This window comes from Galeopterus variegatus, unplaced genomic scaffold (genome assembly GCF_000696425.1).
Source record: "Galeopterus variegatus unplaced genomic scaffold, G_variegatus-3.0.2 Scaffold828, whole genome shotgun sequence".
NCBI lineage: Eukaryota > Metazoa > Chordata > Mammalia > Dermoptera > Cynocephalidae > Galeopterus > Galeopterus variegatus.
Window position 1 is genome coordinate 246,085 of NW_007726939.1, and position 20,604 is coordinate 266,688.

The window sequence follows — 20,604 nt, forward strand, 5'->3', positions numbered from 1 at the left end:
TTTTTTTTTTTTTTTTTTTTTTTTTTTTTGTCTTTTTGTCTTTTTTCCGTGTCCGGCAACGGATTGCAACCCTCAGTGTTGCCCCCGTACCGGACCGGGGACCGGCAACGGGATCGCAAGCCTCGGTGTTGCTCCCGCGCCTCGCTCAGCCAGTGAGCGGGAACCGGTCTGCATATGGGATCCGAACCCTCGGACGGGAGCGCCGCTGCGCTTCCCAAGCGGCGCACTATCCAGTGCGCCACCGGGCCGGCCCCTCAATTTCTTATTTACAATTACAAAAATCAAACGAGTTCTGAAAACTGCGAGTTTTTTCTTGTTTGTTGGCCAGACCTGGCCATTTGGATGGGAGACCATTTATAGGATTTATCTTGCTTCATGGGAGTATTCAAACGTGGAGAAATGTCAATGTGGCTGATCGTGGGGTGCCATCCCAGCCCCTATCAGGCTGTTCTGCAGTATATCCAGTGTACACTTGCACTACCCCGCCTTCCTAAAAGCCACAGAATTCTGAATTTGGAAATCCATGTGGCCCTAATGAATATGGACAGAGGATTGTGGACCCATGCAAATAACATCTGCATCCCACCACTGGCTTTGAAAGAAAATATTAGCCAAACTGTCAAAACCCTCATTGCTTGCACTGTATGATTTTGATGATCGGGAGTCACGTGTGAGAAACACCAATCACAGCATAAGAAGTGGGAAGAATGTGGAGGTTTCAGAGGCCCCCAGGCCCCTGCCCCAGGTGGTGCATCTGTGGCCAGGTCCCCGCTGCCCACCTCCCCTGCTCCCACCTCACCTCTTCAAAAGTGTAATCCACGAAACGTTGCGTGCCTGGGCGCGGGAAGAGGAATTTCACGGTCACAGAAGAACTGACCACGACGCCCTGGTTTTGACAGGAGATCTTGGGTCTCCTGAGGCAGTGGACGGTAACTTGGGCCTGGTTGATGGGGAAGCCACTGAAAAGCTGTGGGAGACAGGGGTCCCATGGCCAGGACAGGGGCCCATCAGAACAGCTGCAGCCACTGCCCTCATAGACAAGAGGGATGATGCTGACTTGGGGTCCCAGGGCTGGAGGGAAAGGAAGCAGCCCAGGGTAGGCCAGGCTCCGAAGGCCTGAGCCCTGGACTGTGCCCCATCACTAATTTGCCGGTCACTTGGCAAATTGGGACTCTTGGCTTCTCTAACCCTCGGTTTTCTCATGTGTATGCTAGTGAAGCTATTCCTTGCCCTGCCCACCTCTCAGAGCATGGTGAGGATGGCTTCACTTAACCTCCTGTGCCTCACCTTCCTCATCTGTAAACTGGGAATATAATAGTACCTACCTCATAGGGTTGTGTGAGGATTAATTGGCATAGACCGGGACCTGCTGCAAGGTGATCCTCCCCAAGACACTGCTCTTGCTTTTATTCACAGTATTCATGGAGCCCCGACTATGCTTCAGCCCTGGGCTAGGAGGTGGGCAGAGAGCCCAGTAGACATGATCTCTATCTGCAGGAAGCTCAACATTTATCACATAAGCCCAGAACTGAATATAACATTGAAACTGAGGAGTATTTTAAGGGAGAGATATACCAGGCTGTGGCACAAGAGCCATCGAGAGGGAATCTGACCTAGTCAGAGAGGTGAGAGAGGCCTCCTCTGAGGATGAGGAGGAATCAGACGGGCAAGGGGAGAGGACCAGCCATTTTGGGCAGAGGGAACAGCATGGCCAAAGGCCCTGTGGCAGGAGCGTGGCCAATACGAGGAGTGGACAGGCCAGCAGGACCTCCGATTTGCAGCCTGCAGGACGAGGCTCAAGGAGACCCTCCCCCAACAAACCATTGAGCTAGTAGATACATTACAACAAAAGGCTTTATTTAATACATATCTGAGCTCAAAAGAAAGGAGACAATCCCAGGTCCCAGAGACAAAGAAGAGCCAGCTGAGAGCCAAAACTGCAAGCAATGTGGCCCAGAGAGGTAAGAATGGGGCGTGGGTTCAAGCCACACTGACCTAGGGTTTCAGTACCCTACGAGAGAAAGGAGTGAGATGTGGAGGTAGAAATAAGATATTTCCCTTCAATGAAAAGGAGACTAAAAAACTTCATCCACCAAAGGAAGCCACAAGGAGTATTGGAGAGGGGATGGAGGGTATAAATTTAAAACTCAAGTCAGGCACATGCAGGCCTGACATATATATTTATACTGCCCCTGAGCTGAGAAATTAATGTAAAAACACACCCAGACTAATAAATGATGTAGCGTTTGGGGTCCCTGGCAGGAAGAAATGCAAAAACTGTTCTCTTAAAAAATGTAGGCAATCCAGGGAACAGAGTCTGTCCACAGGAAAATCAAATCCCACTAAAGATAAACTTACAAGTAGACAAAAATGACAAACTACACGAGGAAACCATTCACCATGAGGGAGAGCTAGCGAGCCCAACAAATAAGAGGATAAGTACCCACAATAATTTGACATAATAGAACAACCTGGAAGAAACTACAAGGTAACTTTTTTTTTTTAATGATTAAAGAAATAGAATAACGAAATGACAGGACTCCAGTGGGGAGGAGGAGAGAAGAGTTAGACTTGAAAATGAACTCAATAAAATGTTATAGATAAAAATTATTGGTATTAAAACAAAAAACTCAGTGGATGAGTAAACAGATAAGACAGAGATGTAGAAAGGATGAATGAACTGAAAGAGATATTTGAAGAAACTCTCCAGAATTTATCATAGAAACATAGAGATGGAAAATATGGCAAGGAGGAGGAGACATAAAAGACGGACTGAGAAGGGCCCACGTACGTCTGATGGAAATTCAAGGAGATAAGAACAGAGAAAACATGGGAGAGGCAATAATGGAAGAGACGGTGACCAAGGAATCTGTAGAGCTGAAGAAAGACATAAACCCTTAAAGTAAACAATTATGCTGGTTCCAAAATTAAACTGAAGGCAGACGGGGGCCAGAAAATGCAGGGCCTTGGAGGACATGTCAGAGAATTTGCCTGTGTTCTGAGACTCTAATCTTTTATGCTTGATGAGTTTTTTTTTTTTTTCTTTTTTCCTTTTTGTCTTTTTCCGTGTCCGGCAACGGATCGCAACCCTCGGTGTTGCTCCCGCGCCTCGCTCAGCCAGTGAGCAGGAACTGGTCTGTATGTGGGATCCGAACCCTCGGCGGGAGCGCCGCCGCGCTTCCCAAGTGGCGCACTATAGCAGTGCGCCACCGGGCCGGCCCTATGCTTGATGAGTTTTAAGCAGGCAGGTGAATGGTCAGTTTTGCTTCTTGAAAAGATTGGCTGCTGGAGGGAACAGATTGTAGGGGGTCTTGGGATGCAGCGAGACCCACTAGGAGGCTATAGATGGGTCCCCACAGAGATAATGGTAACCTGGCCTGGGGAGGAGGTGGAGATAGAGAGAAGTGGAGAGACTGTAGAAATAGTGAGGACGTAAAATGGACAGGACTTGGTAAGGGGGACGAGGAGGAAGGGCGGGTCAAGGGCATGCCTAAGATTCTGAACGAGTTGCATACCGGGAAGGAGAAAGACTTTCACAGACTTGGGGTAGGCTGGAAAGGGTAGGTCTGAAGTTCAGAAGGGAATAGGGACCATCCTCTATTAGGACAGGAAAAGGACCCCAGGAAGGGGCAGGTGTGGGTGAGTGGAAGGGCTGGCAGCAGGACAATAAGGGAGAAGTCCTGCGAGCGGCAGTGCCCAGCTCTCTAGGAAGTAGGCTGCTGTGGGCGGGGAGGTTGGAGGTAGACAGGAGGGGCAGCTGGAGATATGAGCATGGTAGGGAAGGACTGAAGATGTCGTTGCAGTGGGTGGGGGAGCAAGTTGACCAGAAAAGCTGAGGTAGGCTAACCCAGAAAGGGTGAGGGTGCATTCGGGATAGGGGACCATGGATTCCTAGTGGAGCTTTGCATCAAGAAGTGGGATTATGGACATCTTTGCCGCTGGCAGACCAGGCAGAGGCCGTGACCCTCAAGGACCATGACTGAGGTTGGCTTTGGATCAGGAATGCTCAGTAGTTGCGTCCTATCGCTGGGGCCCTCTGAGCCTGGGGTCGATCCTGGGGTTCCAGCACCCACAAAGCCCTGGGTAATGAGGCAGGGGTATGTAGCATAGTCTTTGGAGGTGATGTGGCTGGGCTCAAACACAGCCCTGACATTTACTAAGTTTCCCTGTGTGTAAAATGGAAATCCAGAAAGTGCCTTGCTCTGAATGAAAGAATACACACATACGGTGTTTAGCTCGGTGCCGGACACCTAGGAGGAGCAAGTGTTAGACTCTTGTCATTCTTGTTGTTGCAGTTGTGTGGGGGCTCCTGAAGCCACAGCAGGGTTGGGGTGCATGTGATAAACCCAAGCAGGGGGGCAGTTACCTCCTGAAAGATTTCCTGGTGGGTGTCGAAGCCCTGGGTCTCCAGCACGGCCTATAAAAAGACAGAAAAGGGGTAGGAATAGGGGGGAAGATCAATCCTCAGGAGGACACTTTGCAGGGACAGAGTGCAGTGTCAGGGACTGGACCCCTCCCCAAACACACCTCCCAACCCCCCAGACAAGATTTGAGAGGCCCTGGGCAGCATGAGGTGCAGGGAACCCCTGACCTGGCTGGAGGCTTAGCTGCTATTCCCTGCTCTGCCACACACAGACTGTGTGACCTTGGGCAAGTCTCTTCCTCTCTACCAGCCTCAGTTTCCCTACGAGTTCAATGAGAAGCATAGGCTGGAAACCACCTAAGCATTTCTAGTATAGCATCAAGTGAAGAGTGCAGGCTTTGGAGCCACCTCTTATAAGCTGTGTGATCTTGGGCAAGTCATCTACCCTCTCTGAGCTTTGTTGTTGTTGTGTTTGTTTTTGCAAAATGGAGATAACAATAGTACTTGCCTCACAGGCTGAGCACAACAAAGATAGATGCAGCACACATATTATCAGCTACATTTATTGCACAATTACCATGTGCCAAGCTATATCTATCTATCTATCTATTTAGCTAGCACCTAACACAGAGTGGGTCCCATTAAATGCTGGACTTTAGTATTATTTCTCCAGCTTAAGTGGTCCAGGATGCCTTTGCCCACACCCTGAGTTTCCTCCCTCCTCCCATGCATGTGCACACACATGCACACATACCACAGGCACACATGGATTCCCCAGCAGCCCAGCCCCACTCCGCTCACCTTGAACTCGTCTCCTGTCAGGCTGAGCGTGAAGCGGCCATCCTGGAAGGCAGCTTTGGCCAGGGAGTCGAGGACTTGCTCAGAGAACCAGAAGTACAGCATGCGTGAGTCCCCCAGCAGTGCGGGCGAGAAGGTGGGGAGGGAGAGGTCCTCCGAGACGTTCTTGTGGATGGAATGGCCCTGGAGAAAGCCAGGACATTGGCTGGACCACTCTCTCCCCTCATGTGTCCCTGCTTAGGAGCCAGCTTTAGGGAGACTAAGAGGAGTCTTGGAAAGCATCCAGCCCAGAGTACAGGGGGGGAAACAGAGGAAGAGCAGTGCTTAGTTTCCTCCCAGCTGGCATTTCATTCATTCAACCAATACTTCCCGAGTGCCTGCTATGTCCCGACCACTGTGTAAGGTGAACCAGACAGACGGGTTCCCACCTCACAGCCTTATATTCCAGCAAGGACATCAGTCTGAACAGCTGGTGACCATGAACCTCCACGCTCCCACCCTGCCCTGCTGACCACCAGCCCTGCACCTTCAGGGAGCAGACAGCCAATTGGGCAGCCCTGGGTAGCCAAAAAAATATATAAAACAAGCCACTTCCCAGTTTCCTGCTCCTCCAACATCATCCAGCCCAAGGGTTGTCCACAAATCCCTGAAATGTTCCTTTTGTTCACTTTCCAGGGAGAGGCTCCATCACAGAGATGGCTGGTTGCCCCCTAAAATCCGTTCTCCCTATCTTCCCAGAGTTCTGTAACACCCAATTTTTAGCTGGGTCCGTAGCTACCTGGAATAAAGTTCTCAGCTTCCCCTGCTGCTAGGAGTGACCATGTGACCATGCTCAGGCCAGTGGGATGTGAGCAGAGTAGGTGTGGTTGTCAGATCAGCATCTTAGACCTTGAGACCAAGGCCACACCTGGGGACAGTCGAGTGACACAACAGAGGAGTCTGCATGCCTGACACCATGAAGCCACCAAAGCCACCCTAGACTGCACACACTTGGACTATAGCACAAATGTCTGTCTTGCTTAAGCTGCTATTATTTGGGGTCTCTTTGTTATAGCAGCAGAACCTATTCCTCTGTCTTAATGGAGGGTCCAAAGCTTTTGTCAGATCCCCTGGGGGACCATGATTGCCCCAAACCACTGCTGTAGATGGTGATGCAAGCCAAATAAGCCCTCTAGAGAGGAGCTGGTGTGTGGCTGGGACCCTGGGAGTGGGGAACCCTGGTGCCTGCAAAGGGGGCTCGGACACATGTTGCTGTGGGCCTGCCCTCCTTGCTGCAACAGGAAAGGCTCTTCTGCAGAGATGTGGCAATGGGATTCTCGGCTTCCGTGGAGTTGAAGCTGGGGCACAGGGGTGGGGGTGGCCAGGGCACAGGTAAGGACCTGGCCCAAGCAGCACCCTGGGAAGTTGAGCCCCTTCCTCCAACCCCCACCACTCCCACCTTGTGATGGGACTCCAGATAGGTGGCTGTGATGACTGGTGATCCCGTCAGGGAGATGTCCACCCCGATATCTCCATCTGAGAGGATGTGGGCTGTGGGGAGGGAAAGATCAAGGTGGAACGTTAGGATGATTCATCAGCTCCTCCTGATATGCACCCCCACATGTGCCCCAGCTTCCAGCCCCAGTGTCCCCATCTGTAAAATGGGTCCTGGGTGTGGAGGAGAGGGGTGTGCCTTTTCAGTCTCTCTTTTCTTAACTTTGGGTGGCTCCACCATGCAGGAGCCCTTCTAGAAGACTGGCTCAAAAGTGTGGGACTTTAGGTCAGAGATACAAGCTGGAACCCCAGCTCTGCCCTCTACTGCTGGACGACAAGGGCTAACCTCACTGGGCTTCTGTGTCCTCACCTCCAATCACAGCATCTACCTCAGAGCTGGGTGAGTAATAGCGTCATTTGTGTAAGAGCGGGTCAGCACCTGACGACATCAGCAATTCTAATGATTTTTCTTCCTAATCTTCTCCTAGCAGAAACATGGAGTCCTCCTAGACTTAATCAGTCAGTCTGTCCTGAGTTCTGTAGTCCAGAGCAAGGGTCAGCAAACTTTTTCTCTTCAGGACCAGAGAGTGAACAGTTTGGGCTTTGGGGCCACTTGGTCTCTGTCGCAATTGGTCCCCTGCTGCTGCTGTAGAGCAAAAGCAGCCACAGGCAATCCTGCCTGAGTGGGTGTGGCTCTGTCCCAATAAAACTCTATCACACAAGCAGGCAGTGGGGTGAATTTGCCCCGTGAGCCTGAGGGCTGGAGCACAGCATGGGAGCATAGGGCCTCTCTCCTGCCTCTTCCCTTGGGCCTGTGACAAGAGCCACGTCCCAGCGAAACCCCCCTGACCACCCAGCCCCTTCTGAATTCCTGTGGCTGCCTGGGCCAGTCCAGAGACGCCTGCCTTGCTTTCCTGTTAGCTGTGCCCACGCTCCCACCGACAGCATAGCCCAGAGAGGCGGACAAGGTTCCCATTCCAGGTTCACCCAGCGATGGGAGTGGAGGGGGGGGAGGGGTTTGCCACTCGGGAAAGTAGGACCATGCTCTTCTGTGCCTTGGGCAGGGCCTAGGACACCCACATGAATCTGGTGCTGCCTGGAATCTCCCCCCTCAACTTCCCCACAGCAGTGCAGAGGGTCTTCTTACCAGGGGTTTCCCTGACTTTCATTGTCCCTGTTCACTGAACACCTACTATGCACCGGGGCATAAAGATCCAGGCACACACCCTCAGCCTGGCCCCCTCCCTCTCCATGGGCCAGGAGCGGAGTGGGCGACATTACGGTGCAGGACAGTTGCTGGGGGCAGCGGCCTGGCAATCGTCAGAGGGCCCAAGCTCTGATTCTGTTCCTCCACTTCCTCTCATCTCCATAAATTTCAGTTTTCTCATCAGTAAAATGGGGATTAGTGGCCTCCTTGCTGGACAATTGTGAGGATCCCATAATATAAACAACGTATTTGGTAGTAGTAGGTCAGCCGATGGTGGCTATTACTATTGTTAGTATTAGGACAGGACAGTACCCCCCACTTCTCACATCACCTTCTCTTGTCTTGGGTTCCTCCCAATGACCAGGGACATCCCCATTGGACAGATGACAACACTGAGTCCTGAGTAGTTTCTCTAGACTGCACAGCCTTGTGGGAGCTCCCCCTTAACCCAAGGCCCGATGGGAAGGGAGGGCAGAGACTCCAGTAAGGGAGGGGAGCTCTAGGTCTCCATTCTGCTTTCTTCCTGCCTATCTTCCGTCCACGGTTTACTGATTCTTGAAATGTTGTTGATGCTACACTTGGTGCTAGGGGGATCAGGGTAGTGATAAGGTAGTCATAAGAATGAGGGTTAACCATGGCCAGGTACTGTCTTAAGCATTTTACACACATTTTTTTCCCCGCTCAATTCTTACAGCCACCCTATGGGGTAGGTGCTATTGTCATCTCATTTTTCTGATAAGGACACCGAGGTTCAGAGAGGTGAAGCCATGCCCAAGGTCACACAGCTTGTGTGGCTGCAGCCCTGAGGCCATAACCTGACCAAAACTAATCACCAAGTGTGAGAGCCAGACAGGAGCCACGAGACCCAGACAGGGGAAGTGACTGTCCCGAGGTCACGCAGTGACTGTGGGTGGCTTTCTGGCTCCCATCACTGCCTTCCAAGGCATGCACATGGAAACACACTCACCAGCCCTCGTCTGGACAAAGTCGGCCATGATGTTGGAGAGGACGTTGATCTCTTTGCAGATCTGGGGCGGACAGGGCAGGTGGCTCACCAGGCAGGAAAGGAGGTTAGAGGAGGGGCAGGTCAGTGCCTCCCTCCAGCTGCATGGGGGTGGCAGTGCTGGGAGTAGGCACAGGGGACTGGCCGTGCTGGGAAGGTGGGAGGGGCACTTTCTCAGGGACGAGCAGGGAGGAAGGGGGACCCAGCCTCTTGGGCATGACCCTGGACTGCGGGCAGGTCACCGGCCTCACTCACCTGTCCCTTCAGGACCAGCTTCAGGGTGAAGGAGAGGAAGTTGGTGAAGAGCTGCTTGATCCACCCAGGTCTGAGGGCAGGAAGTGCAACCGTGAGCCTCTGACCAGTCGACCAGTCGTGTGCATCCATTGAGCACCCATTGTGTGCTGGGCACTGCTCAGGGCTCTGTCAGCCTCAGAATCCTCACGCAGCTCAGGAGGTAGGAATTATCACCCCCCCTCCCCCAGCTGAGAACAGAGAAGCTCAGACACAGCCTCAGAACAAAGTGCTAACCATAGCACCATCTCAGAATTCCTTGAGAGGGCCCAGTTCCTGTGAAGCTCACCTATCACACACACGAACATGCCTAGAGTCCAGATTCACACACATGGCCATCTGCTCTGGGGCAGAGAGAGGCCTGAATAGAGGGCTCTTTCCCAGACCTTACTGACCAGGTCTCTCCTGTGTTCTAGGTTGGCCACTGATTGTATGACTTGGGCCTCTCTGAGCCTCAGTCTCCTCCTCTGTGCTATGGGACTACTCACAGCTCCTTGACAGAGGGTTGGCCAAGACAAAAAGCCCCACCCCAGGAAACATGAGCTCAGGTTCAAATCCTGCTCCCACCCCCTCAGTGGCAAGCTGTGTGTCCTCAGCAAGTTCCTTAGTCAGACTACAAATTTTAGTTTTGAATTAGTGTGATATCTAGAATCAGTAGATATGAGTTTTTCTTTCCTTCCTAACCTCTCTGTGCCTCAGTTTACCCATATGTAAAGATGGGGATAATAATAGAATCTACCTCCTAGGGTTGGATCGTGAATTAATTAATTCACGAAAAGGGCTTGCAGTAGTGCTTGGTACACAGTACGTACTCAGTAACTGCTGGTGCATGGATGGGGAGGGGTTGGAAATGACCTCACTGAAGGTGGGGCATGAGAAGGAATGGGGCCACGGAAGTGCTGGACTTACTCACGCTCCCCTTGGAGATGCAGGAGCAGCTTATGGAAAGTCAGGTGGCAGTCGGGAGCAGTGGTCCGCACACTGCCAGAGTCGCAGGCTACAGAGAGACCCCAACACCACATCAGGACAGGCTCAGCTGCTGGGCAGTACCCGTGGGCTTCCCAGATCACCCGGGAGCCTGGTTCACCCTGGGCCCCCCACCCCACAAACTTCTTAGGCTGGGCCTCCTTTGGTGGTCTCAGAACCCTCTGCCCATACAACCTTCCCTCTCTGCTGAGGCCAATCCCTGCAGCCTGGCCTCCCCGCCTCCCCAGAGGATGTTGGCCACATACTCAGCTGTGTGCTGATTTGGAGGTCAATGGCAGAGTCAATCTCGAAGTCGACATACTGATCAATGCTCAACCTGCAAAGAGCCAAGTACCCAGGACCCTCATTCTGCCCTCCAGCCCATAGAGGGCCAGGGGTGTCATGTCTGCTGGTGAAAATGCTTACCCCCATGCACCTATGTAGCCATAGCTCAGGGTCCCCTTGAAGATCACAGACACATTCTGGATAGAGATGTCGATGGACTTGGCTTCCACTAACTCCACCTGGCTGCTGGCAATGGACAGGTGGCTGATCTGAATGCTGGGAGGACAAATGGAAGTAAGGAAGGGCATCATGGGGCCCAGGTGCTCAGCCTGTACTGCCCAGGGCCCCCTCTGGGGGAAGCCCTGTTCTGCCCTCCTGGAGCTCAGAGTCCAGACGGGAGACAGTTACCCTCACGGATGTGGGTCATCCAGGAAGTCCAAGGGTGAGCCTCCAACTTTGCCTAGAGGACTGGTGAGGGAGCGGTAGACAGAATAATGCTCCCCCACCTCTGCAAGTGTCCACATCCTAATCCGCAGAGCTGTATGTTACTTGACATGGCAAAAGAAACGTTGCAGGTATGATTAGGCTAAAGATCTTGAGGTAGATGGGGAGATTATCCTAGATTATCTGGGTTCGCCCAGTGTAATCACTAGCGTGCTGAAACGTGGAAGAGGGAGGCAGAAGAGGAGAGACAGGGCAGGCGTGATTAGGGGATAATGGTCAGAGAGAAGCAACCTTGCTGGCATTGAAGCTGAGGGAGGGGCCGCTAGCCAAGGCACGTGGGCGGCCTCTGGAAGCTGGAAAAAGCAAGGAAATGCGTTCTCCTCCAGAGCCGCCAGAAGGAACCTAGTCCTGCTGACACCTTGATCTTAGCCCAGTGAGACTCATGTCAGAAATTTTAACCTCCTTAACTGTAACATAATAAACTTGTATTGTTTTAAGTCACTACATTTTGGTAATTTGTTACCGCATCAAGTAAGAAACTAATATAGAAAGGTTCCCTGAGAAGGTGACACCTGGGTGGAGGGCGTGCAGGAGGGTGGGGGTTTGGACAATGGGAGGTTCAGCTCAGAAGGTGGCCTCAGCCAGGCCCTGAATGCAGGCTGAGTCGTCTCAGGGTCTGGGGTCTCAGGGGTGGACACAAGACAGGATCTGTGCTGCACAGAGCTGGGTCAGAGGCAGGTCTCAGTGAGGACCCTCAGTGACACAAAAGTAACTGCTTGGTACTGAGCATGCACTGAGGCTTCACGGTCATTTCTTGGTTTAATACTCACAGCCACCCCACTAGGTGGTTACTATTGTCACACCTACTGAACAGACAGAAATAGCTCAGAGAGCTTTGGTATCTTCAAAAGGCCTTAGTACATCTGGAATTTAATCCTGGGTCTGTCCCGCTCCAACTCCCATATTATAATCCACTATGACGCACTGTGCCCAGCAACGGGAATCTGGGCATACCTGGTTTCCCCTCTCTCCTCTGTTCTGTTCTACTCCGTTTAGAGAGAATAGCATAAGGAATTCTCATTGTACCAATTATCCAGCTTCAACAAATATCAATCATGGCCAGTCATATTTTATTTCTACCCCATCCATACCCGTTTTGGATAACAGTTATATATTAATGAAATCTATTCAAAGACAGTCTGGTCTTATAGAATTAGTGCTGATTTATTAAGGGTATTATCTTTTTTAGCCTCTCAAGGCAATTTTGCCATCTCTATTTGTGACATGGGTCTAGGATGGCATGATCCTCATTCTACAGAAAGGGAAACTGAAGTCCAAGGTCACACGGGGAGTGAGGGGCTGAGCTGGACCTGGGACACCCTCACCCCAAACCCTTGGCTGTAGGAGCTTTTCTTCAAAAGGCACAGAAGCATCGCCAGCGCCCCCTGGTGGCTCTAAAACATTCACCAGCTCCGGTACCAATTAATCTGTGTAAAGCCGGGTCCACCTCCGTTGAGCATGTTTTGCAGGGTTGGGAAGGACGAGATTGGTTTTAAGGCAAAGATAAGGTCCCTGAACAGCATCTTCCCCATCCTTGGGGTCTCAGACAGACACACAGACAAGGACCGAGGCTCCAGGGCAGCTGAGGTGCCAGGAAGGTGGCTGTATTCCAGGAGCCGAGCTCTGTGCTCAGACACGAGTTTGGAGATAAGCTCTGCTGCTGCCTGCCTCGCTGTGTGACCTCCAAGCGCTTAACCTCTCTGGGCTCCTCTTCCCTTGCTTGTTAAGTGGGCCATTAGGGTATATGATAAAGATAAATTAGACATTGTTTTTAAAGGCGCCTTGCCCACAGCCAGCCTCTGCCTGTTACCATCATACTAAGATAAGTCAGGAGAACATTTTGCCAAGAGATCTCTGTATCCCAAATAATACCCCCATCCTTCTAGGGCAGTGGAAGATGGCCCTTTCCAGGGATGGATCTTACAGGGGCTGTTGGAAAGGTTGGTACACACCAATAAATCCCCATGGGGCACTGGGCAGGGTGGGGTGGTGGGGGGGGGATAGGCTGAAGGAGCATGGTGGGGTAGGGGGATGCCAGGCTTCTGCCCCTGGTACCAAGTCAGGTGGCGAAGCCTGAGTTCCCCTGGCTGTACTTCCTCCCTGTGTGCTGGGAGCAAGTCCCAGGCCAGTCCTCCCTGCCTCCCACCCCCCAGCCTGTTCACACCCCAGGCCCAACTCACTTGTGCAGACCATACTTGACTTGGCCAAGGAGCATCATAGCCCTCTCGCCCTTGATGTCTGGGTATCTGGCTCTCTGGAAGGCCGTCTGGACCACCTTGGTGGTCTCCTGGTTCACTAGAAGGGAAGGCAGTGGCTGAGGGGCTGCAGGCCCAGGCCAAGCCCTCCACCGCTACCCAGCCTTGGCCACAGCTCGACCTCTCTGGAATGAGACTTCCTAACAGGCCTTAAAGCCAAGGGGTTGGACAGGGCCTCACACTGTGTGTAAGTCAGATGGCAATTCTGAGGGGATACTGAGAGTTCTGACCCCTGATCCTAGCCATACCCTAGCCTCTGGATCCTGACATACGAAAACCCCACAATCCTAGTCAAAGGGTAGCCCCCGAACCCAGCCAAACTCTGACCCCAGCCTCACCCAGACCATGCTGTGACACTCCTCCCACCCCCCACCCTCATATAAACTGAGTCTACAATCCTCGGTGTCACACTTGGGGATACTGTATTTTAGAGACTATCATTTAGCCTCCCCATGCCCTCATTGTATTGAGCAAGAAGCTGAGGCCCAGAGAGGGCAGGGGAACTGGCCAAGGTCATGCAGCAGTCAGTGACAGAGCCTCCCCAGCCTGGACTCATGCTGACCCCTGACTCTGGCTATAGAATGACCCTCAACACCAAATACACACTAACCACCTAACCTTCACCCCCTAACTGGACCCCCAATCTGGCTCTGCTCTGAACCTAGTTCAAACCCCAGCTTGACTCTGGGTCCCAGCAAGCACAAAACCCTGCACCTGGTTGTTGGCAGCCCAGCAAGGACCTTCTGATCAAAGAGCTTGGCCTTGAAGGTGAGGTCAGGAGAGAATGAAATAGCTCTGCCCCGCCCATCTCACTGCTAGGGCACTCCTCTCTTTGGGCTAAAGTGTGGTGGCCTTGCTTCAGGGCTGGCTTCCAGCTAGGGAGGCTCCTGGCACAGTGGGTGTCCTCGAAAAGGACCCTGGCTGGACAGACAGAGGGATGGACAAACAGTTGCCAGGACAGAGAGGGGGCACTGGTACTTACACACCAGGAGAGCAGGCTTGGTGATGCGGCACACGATGCCCGCCTCGTACGAGGTGCCTTTGGCACAGCTGCGGGCACTGCCCAGCAGGGCCAGGGCCAGGAGAGCAGCAGCACGCATGGTTCTCGGGCAGCGGCGCGTGAGTGGCCCCGCTGGTCGGCCTGGAGCTCGTATGTGTGTCCGCCCAGCCCCCACGGGACATGAGGCACTTCCCGGCAGCAGGATCTTCCTGGCCCCAGGGATTGGCCTCCTTCCTGCCCAGCCCCTCCGGCCTCCTGTTGGGTTCAGAGCTGGATGTTGGACCAGAGCAGCCCACCCCTGCCCATCGCCCCTCAACCACCCGCACCCTTTCTTCCTTCCCTTATAATGTCTGGATAATTGCTGCTCTTATATGTTTTCTTGAATTTCCTCTTCTTTCTTTTTTACCTAAAATAAATATATCTAAGAATAAACTTTCTCTTATTTGCCAGAAATAGAAAAGGACCAAAATACAATGGCTATAAAATAAAGACATTTGATTCTTGCCAGATAATGTTGCCTGACGATGACCCTAAGTTTGACGCCTGGCGTTGCATATAAATTAAAAGTCAATTTAAAAAAGGAGAGGGCTTTATGAGTGTTAAAGACTCTAGCCCCAACCTTTCCCTTTCTGTATTTGGAAGATGGAAAGTATCTGATGTCCTCGTGGTGGCATTCCATGGTAGCTAATGTCACTTCTGTATACACCATCCTGCAGCCCCCAGAGGTGTATGTCTCGCTCTTTGGTATGTTCTTGTTTAGAGATCATTGCATTTAGCCTCCCTACACCCTTATTGTCCTGAGCAAGAGGCTGAGGCCCAGAGAGGGGTGGAAGCTGGCCAGACCACACAGCAGTTGGTGACAGCCTCCCCAGCCTGGGCCCTTTCTTTATCCCCAACCTGGGCGCTCAGTTTGGGGACATTGAACTTCACTCTCCCCAGACATTTTGCCCTCCTTGGAGGTTCCCAGACCCCCTCCAACACCTGTCTCTGTGGCAGGCTGAGCCAAGGGGCTCTCCTGGAGCACATCCCACATCCCCATGCTCCTCTCAAGCTATCTTTGCTATTATAGTTGCCCAGAGTCAGAATTTTTTGGGTGTCTGGACCACTCCAGCCACCTGGGCTCCCATGTCCTTGGCTTTCAGAGGAAACAGAGAAAGGAGGACAGCAACTCTGAGGGACAGCCTGACAGACCCAGGCCCCTGCTGCCTACAGACCATCACAGTGGCCCCCAGGGGACCCTGTAAAGAGGGGTCAGGAGTTCTACTGGGAGGTAAACACACGGAGAAAGATGACAGACACCTGGCACCTCATAGTTGCAGATCAGGAGGTCTGGAGTGCCTAGCTCCCAGGGAAGAGCTGGTCTGGAGACACAAGAGAGTGGGGTGCTAACCTTCCCCCTTAAACCCAACCCCATGTGTGCTAACATAGTAACAGGAGCCAGGCTAATTGTGATGGTGGCTCTTGGCACCAAGGTCTCAGTCCTTGCATCCTAGTTCTGTACTGCCTTGTGTGGGATGCCTTTGTTGACTTCCCTCCCTGGCCATCGTCTCCACAATGAATTCTCATCTGTACCAGTCACTTGACATGTGACATCATTAACCTTGGTGAGCTCTTGTGCTGTTATAATTTTTAATATTAATTATGTTACTTTGTAAAATATGGGTACCTGCATAGTCAAGAAGATGTAGAGAAAAGGAAATCACACTGCTCGTTAGTCCCGCCATTCTAAAGCAATCTTATTTGGGGGCAGGGGAGGGGGTAGGCGAGTCTTTTCTTCTGCTACATATTCGTTCAATCAGCAAGTATTTACTGAGCAGCCACTGCATGCCAGGTAGGGACAGGAGGTGAGGAACAAGACAGCCCCTCCTCCCACAGGCCCTTGTTCTAGTGGGAATAAAGGCATGGGCTGAGGCTCATATGCTGTGTTTCACCTCCACCTCCCAGAACCAGGAGGTGACAGGATTATATGCAGAATAATAATACCCGCTGTTCACAGAGCTCTTGTTATGGGCCTGCTAGGCCATAAGAATCCCAAGTCAGGATCATGGCTGTGTTAGGTCCACACATAGTAGGTGCTTGGCACGTAGCAGGTGCACAATAAATGCTTGTTGAGTGGACTATGAGATGCCAGGCCCTGTGCCAAGCCTTTCGTGTGCCTTCTTATTTTGTTCTTATGATAACCCCATAAGTAGCTGTGATCTCTGATTTCCATCTTATAGGTGAGGGACCTGAGCTCAGAGAGGTTCAATAACTGATTCTAGATGACACAGCCAATGGACATTAGAGCCAGGACTTAAACTACAAAGCCCATGTTGTGGAATGATCTACAAAGTGCAGGACCTGAGCTCAGAGAGGTTCAATAACTGATTCTAGATGACACAGCTGATGGACATTAGAGCCAGGACTTAAACTACAAAGCCCATGTTGTGGAATGATCTACAAAGTGCTACAAATAGCCCCCTGCTCCTTTCCCAAAGGGCAGCCAACTATACCAAAAGATTTCTAATGCTGTGTCACCTGGGGGGACAGGCTCCACCCTGTTATCACCCCCCCCACCCAGGCTTGCCCCAGTGACAGGCTAGGCTGTGGCCATCACCACAGGGCCCACTGGCCACCTCTGGCCACACCTTCCTTAGCACAGGCTCTCACAAGTCCTGAACCCAGAGAGAAGGAGGGGGAGGGGCAATGCACTGGGAGTCACAGAGGGGACGAGCCAGCCCCAGACTCACTCACTGTGTGACCATGGATTTGTCATTGCCTCTCTCTGAGCCTGTTTCCCCATATGCAAAATGGGAAAACATTGATTCCTGCCTTTCTTATCCAAGGAGATAAAGGAAGTGAACCTTATAAAGAGTCCTCTACAGAAACTTTTGCTTGATAAGTGTAAAATGCCTCTGGGTGGGTGCACTAGGCTCTGAGAACAATGGCTGTCTCTGGGAGGAACTGGATATCTGGGAGAAAGGGGTGGGAGACTTCCATGGCTTTTGAATCTTGAGTCACGTGAATGTGTTATCTTTCAAAAAACTTACAATATACAGTATTTTACCCAAAGCTGGGACCAAGAACTCCCCTGTGGTAACTGTGACCAAGTGGCCAGTTACTGCCTCCTTGAATCCCCCAGGGAGGAAGCCACAGCTGCTTGGATGTGGGCAGGATCCCATGACCCAAGAGAGCCAAGGAAATGGCAAGCACGAGTGGATTAGCTCAGTTTGCTCAGGGGGTCCCTGCCAGCCTGGTGTTAAGTTCCTGCTCATAGCCCAAAGCTGCCCAGAAACATGCCCAGAGCAGGGCTGAGTCTCACCATTTCCCAAAGCTCGGAGAGGTAAACTGATTTCCCCAGGTTGCCCAGCCCTCAGGTTGGTACCCGCAGTCATCATAAGGGCTCACATTGGCTGAGTGAGCCTGTGCCCACTGGCCTTGCCAGAGTGGGGGCCAGAGGAGAGTCATTTAGTCCAGGCTGCCCAGTCCCCTATCCCTGGGTTGGACTGGGAGAGCCTCATTAATGGGCTCCATTTCTGCAGGAGCAGGAGGACTTCCTGGAGGCTATTGTCCTCCTGGCCGTTGTTTATGTTCCACTTCTGGGGCCATGGGGGCAATGACCGGGAGTGCCCCTGGCCAGGGTACTGGCAGTCAGCACTGTGCCTGGAGAGCAGAAGGAGGCATGCTCCACTCCACCCTCTGGCACAGCCCAGGGGCCTGGGGCCTGGCCCCAGCAGTGTGAGAGCCCCTTGGGATAATGGATTAAAAAAAAAAAAATTAAACGAAACCAAACCAGAACACCAGGAAAGCCTATCCCTTCAAACTTAGGACCCTGCATCTAAGACTCTTAAAACTTAATCAGAATAATATCAGCTATATTTTCAAGCTATATGCTTTATTGCATTATCTCATTTAATCATTTTTTAAAATTGCAGTAGAATTAAGTTTACCATTTTAACTGTTTTAAAGTGTACAATTCAGTGGCATTTGGTATTTTCATGATGCTGTGCAACCATCAGTTTAGTTCCAGAACGTTTTCACCGTCCCGAAAGGAAACTCTGTACCCCATAAGCAGTCACTGCCCACTGTGACCTCCCCCGCCCCTGGCGACCACAAATCTGCTCTCTGTCTCTGTGAATTTGCCTATTCTGGACAATTCATGTGAATGGAATCATATAATACGTGGTCTTCTGTGCCTGGCTTCTTTCACTTAGAATATCTTCAAGGTTCATCAGGTTGTGGCATGTGTTAAGGACTTCATTCCTTTATGTGGCTGAATTCCTTTGTATGGATATCTCACATTTTGTTGACCCTTCATCCATTCATGGACATTTGGGTTTTTATCCTACTTGATCTTCACAAACACTCTTGCAGAGGCTTTGATTGCCCCTGCTTTCTAGATTAATCATTGAGGCAGAGAGATGTTAAGCAACATCACCATGTCACACAGGGATGGAAAGTTGGGATTCGAACTCAGGGGCTGGGCACCAGTGCTGGCAGTCCCAGCCACTGGAACACACTGACCCTGTGTGCCTTCTGGGGAAGGGGCTCCCTGGGGCCAGGAGGGGGCAGGCAGTGCTGGGCCACAGGATAACCTGGCACATCCTCTCTCTTCCACAATGTAACTTGCCCAACCGTTTCATGGAGGAGAAGGCAAACCCTTCGCGAAATTTTTTTTTTTTGACCAGTAAGGGGATTGCAACCCTCGGCACGATGTGGTCTGCACCACGCTCAGCCAGTGAGCGCACCGGCCATCCCTATATAGGATCTGAACCCGTGGCCCCGGTGCTACCAGCGCCACACTCTCCTGAGTGAGCCATGGGGCTGGCCCCCTATGTGAATTTTTTAAGTAGACTTTACTTTTTAGAACAGCTTTAGATTTAGAGAAATTGAGCAAATACTCAGAGTAGAGAGAGTTCCCATATGAATCTCATACCCAATTTTCCTATTTATTTTTTTTTTTTGGTGGTTGGCCAGTATGGGGATCTGAACCCTTGATCTTGCTGTTACAACACCAAGCTCTAAGCAACAGAGCTAACCATATTATTTTTAACACCTTGCATTCATATGGTACATGTGTTACAATTAATGAACCAATATTGCTACATTATTATTAACTAAAATCCCTAGTTATTCAGATGTCCTTAGTTTTGTATCTAATATCCTTTTCCTGTTCCAGGATCTCATCAAAAATGCCACATCACATTTAGTGTCATGTCTCCTTCAGTTCTTCTCGGCTGTGACAGTGTCTCAGACTTCTTTTAGTTTTGATGATCTTGACAGTTTTGAGGAACACTGGTCATGTATATCGCAGCATGCCCCTCTGTTGGCATTTGTCTGATGCTTTTCTCATGATTAGACTGCTGGGGTTAGGGGTTGTTGGGAGGAAGATTGCAGAGGTGAAGTACCATTTCATCATATCATATCAAGGGTACTAACTGGCAACATCATTTATGACTGTTGATGGTGACCCTGATCATCTGGCTGAGCTAGTATTTGTCAGATCTCTGCAGTGTAAACTTACTCCTCCCGCCTCCCCCTCTGCATGCTGTACTCTTTGGAAGAAAGTCGCCTAGGCAGCCCAGAGCTATGCTGGCCCTCCTGTAGGCTGGAGCATCTATGTAATTTAATTTGGAATTCTTCTACATGGGAGATTTGTCTCTTCTCCTCTGTTTATTAATTTATTCGATCATTTATTTATGCCAGTCTGGGCCCGTGGGTACTTAGTTTACACTTTGGGTTATAATTCAATTCTACTTTATTCATTTTATTGCCCAAGTTGTTCCATCTTTGGCCACTGGGATCTCTTTCCGCAGGCTCCTGTGTCCCTTTGACATTCCCCCATCAGTGTGGTTTCTTTCTTTTCTGAGCCCCATGTGAATTTTTAAAGATAAAAAATGAGCTTTTCAATACATTTCCACCTTGCGGTGACAGATCCAGGCCTAGGGTGAGGCAGGGGAGGCACTCACCTTGGGCACAAAATATAAGGAGTGCCAGAAAAACTCAGCAGCCAAGATAAATATTTTAATGAAATATTTTTAAAAATCAAAATTAGGGACTCAAAACAGATGTGTGTACACCCATGTTCATAGCAGCTTATTCACAACAGCCAAAAGGTGGAGGAAACCCACATGTCCATCAACGGGTGAATGGATGAACAGATGTGGTATGCAATGGAACATTATTCACCCTTGAAAAGCAAGGACAGCCTGACACATGCCACAACGTGGATGAACCTTGAGGATGTATATGCTAAATTAAATAAGCCAATCACAGAAAGACAAATACTGCATGGATCCACCTGGATATGAGGTACCCAGCACAGTCGCATTCAAGAGACGGAAAGATAGGACAGAGATTGCCAGGGTCTGGGGGCAGGGGAAATGGGAAGTTGTCATCTAATAGGAAAAGAGTTTCAGTTTTGCAAGATGAAGAGTTCTGGAGGTGGACGGTGGTGGTGGCAGCGTGACAATGTGAATG

General features: G+C 51.0%; 1 protein-coding gene across 1 annotated transcript in view; it reads right to left on the reverse strand.

Annotated features, from left to right (window-relative positions):
* The window catches only part of CETP (cholesteryl ester transfer protein, plasma), a 23,158-nt gene extending 8,892 nt beyond the window's left edge, over nucleotides 1–14,266 (reverse strand). The window contains exons 1-11 of the mRNA XM_008572732.1: nucleotides 14,128–14,266; nucleotides 13,071–13,185; nucleotides 10,528–10,662; nucleotides 10,368–10,438; nucleotides 10,045–10,132; nucleotides 9,100–9,169; nucleotides 8,809–8,869; nucleotides 6,600–6,691; nucleotides 5,165–5,344; nucleotides 4,367–4,417; nucleotides 800–967 (exon numbers count right to left, since the gene is read on the reverse strand). Of these exons, the coding sequence (XP_008570954.1) occupies nucleotides 800–967; nucleotides 4,367–4,417; nucleotides 5,165–5,344; nucleotides 6,600–6,691; nucleotides 8,809–8,869; nucleotides 9,100–9,169; nucleotides 10,045–10,132; nucleotides 10,368–10,438; nucleotides 10,528–10,662; nucleotides 13,071–13,185; nucleotides 14,128–14,245 (1,149 nt within the window). The 5' untranslated portion in view covers nucleotides 14,246–14,266. The remainder of the gene's footprint in view (nucleotides 1–799; nucleotides 968–4,366; nucleotides 4,418–5,164; nucleotides 5,345–6,599; nucleotides 6,692–8,808; nucleotides 8,870–9,099; nucleotides 9,170–10,044; nucleotides 10,133–10,367; nucleotides 10,439–10,527; nucleotides 10,663–13,070; nucleotides 13,186–14,127) is intronic.
* Nucleotides 14,267–20,604: the final 6,338 nt, after the last annotated feature.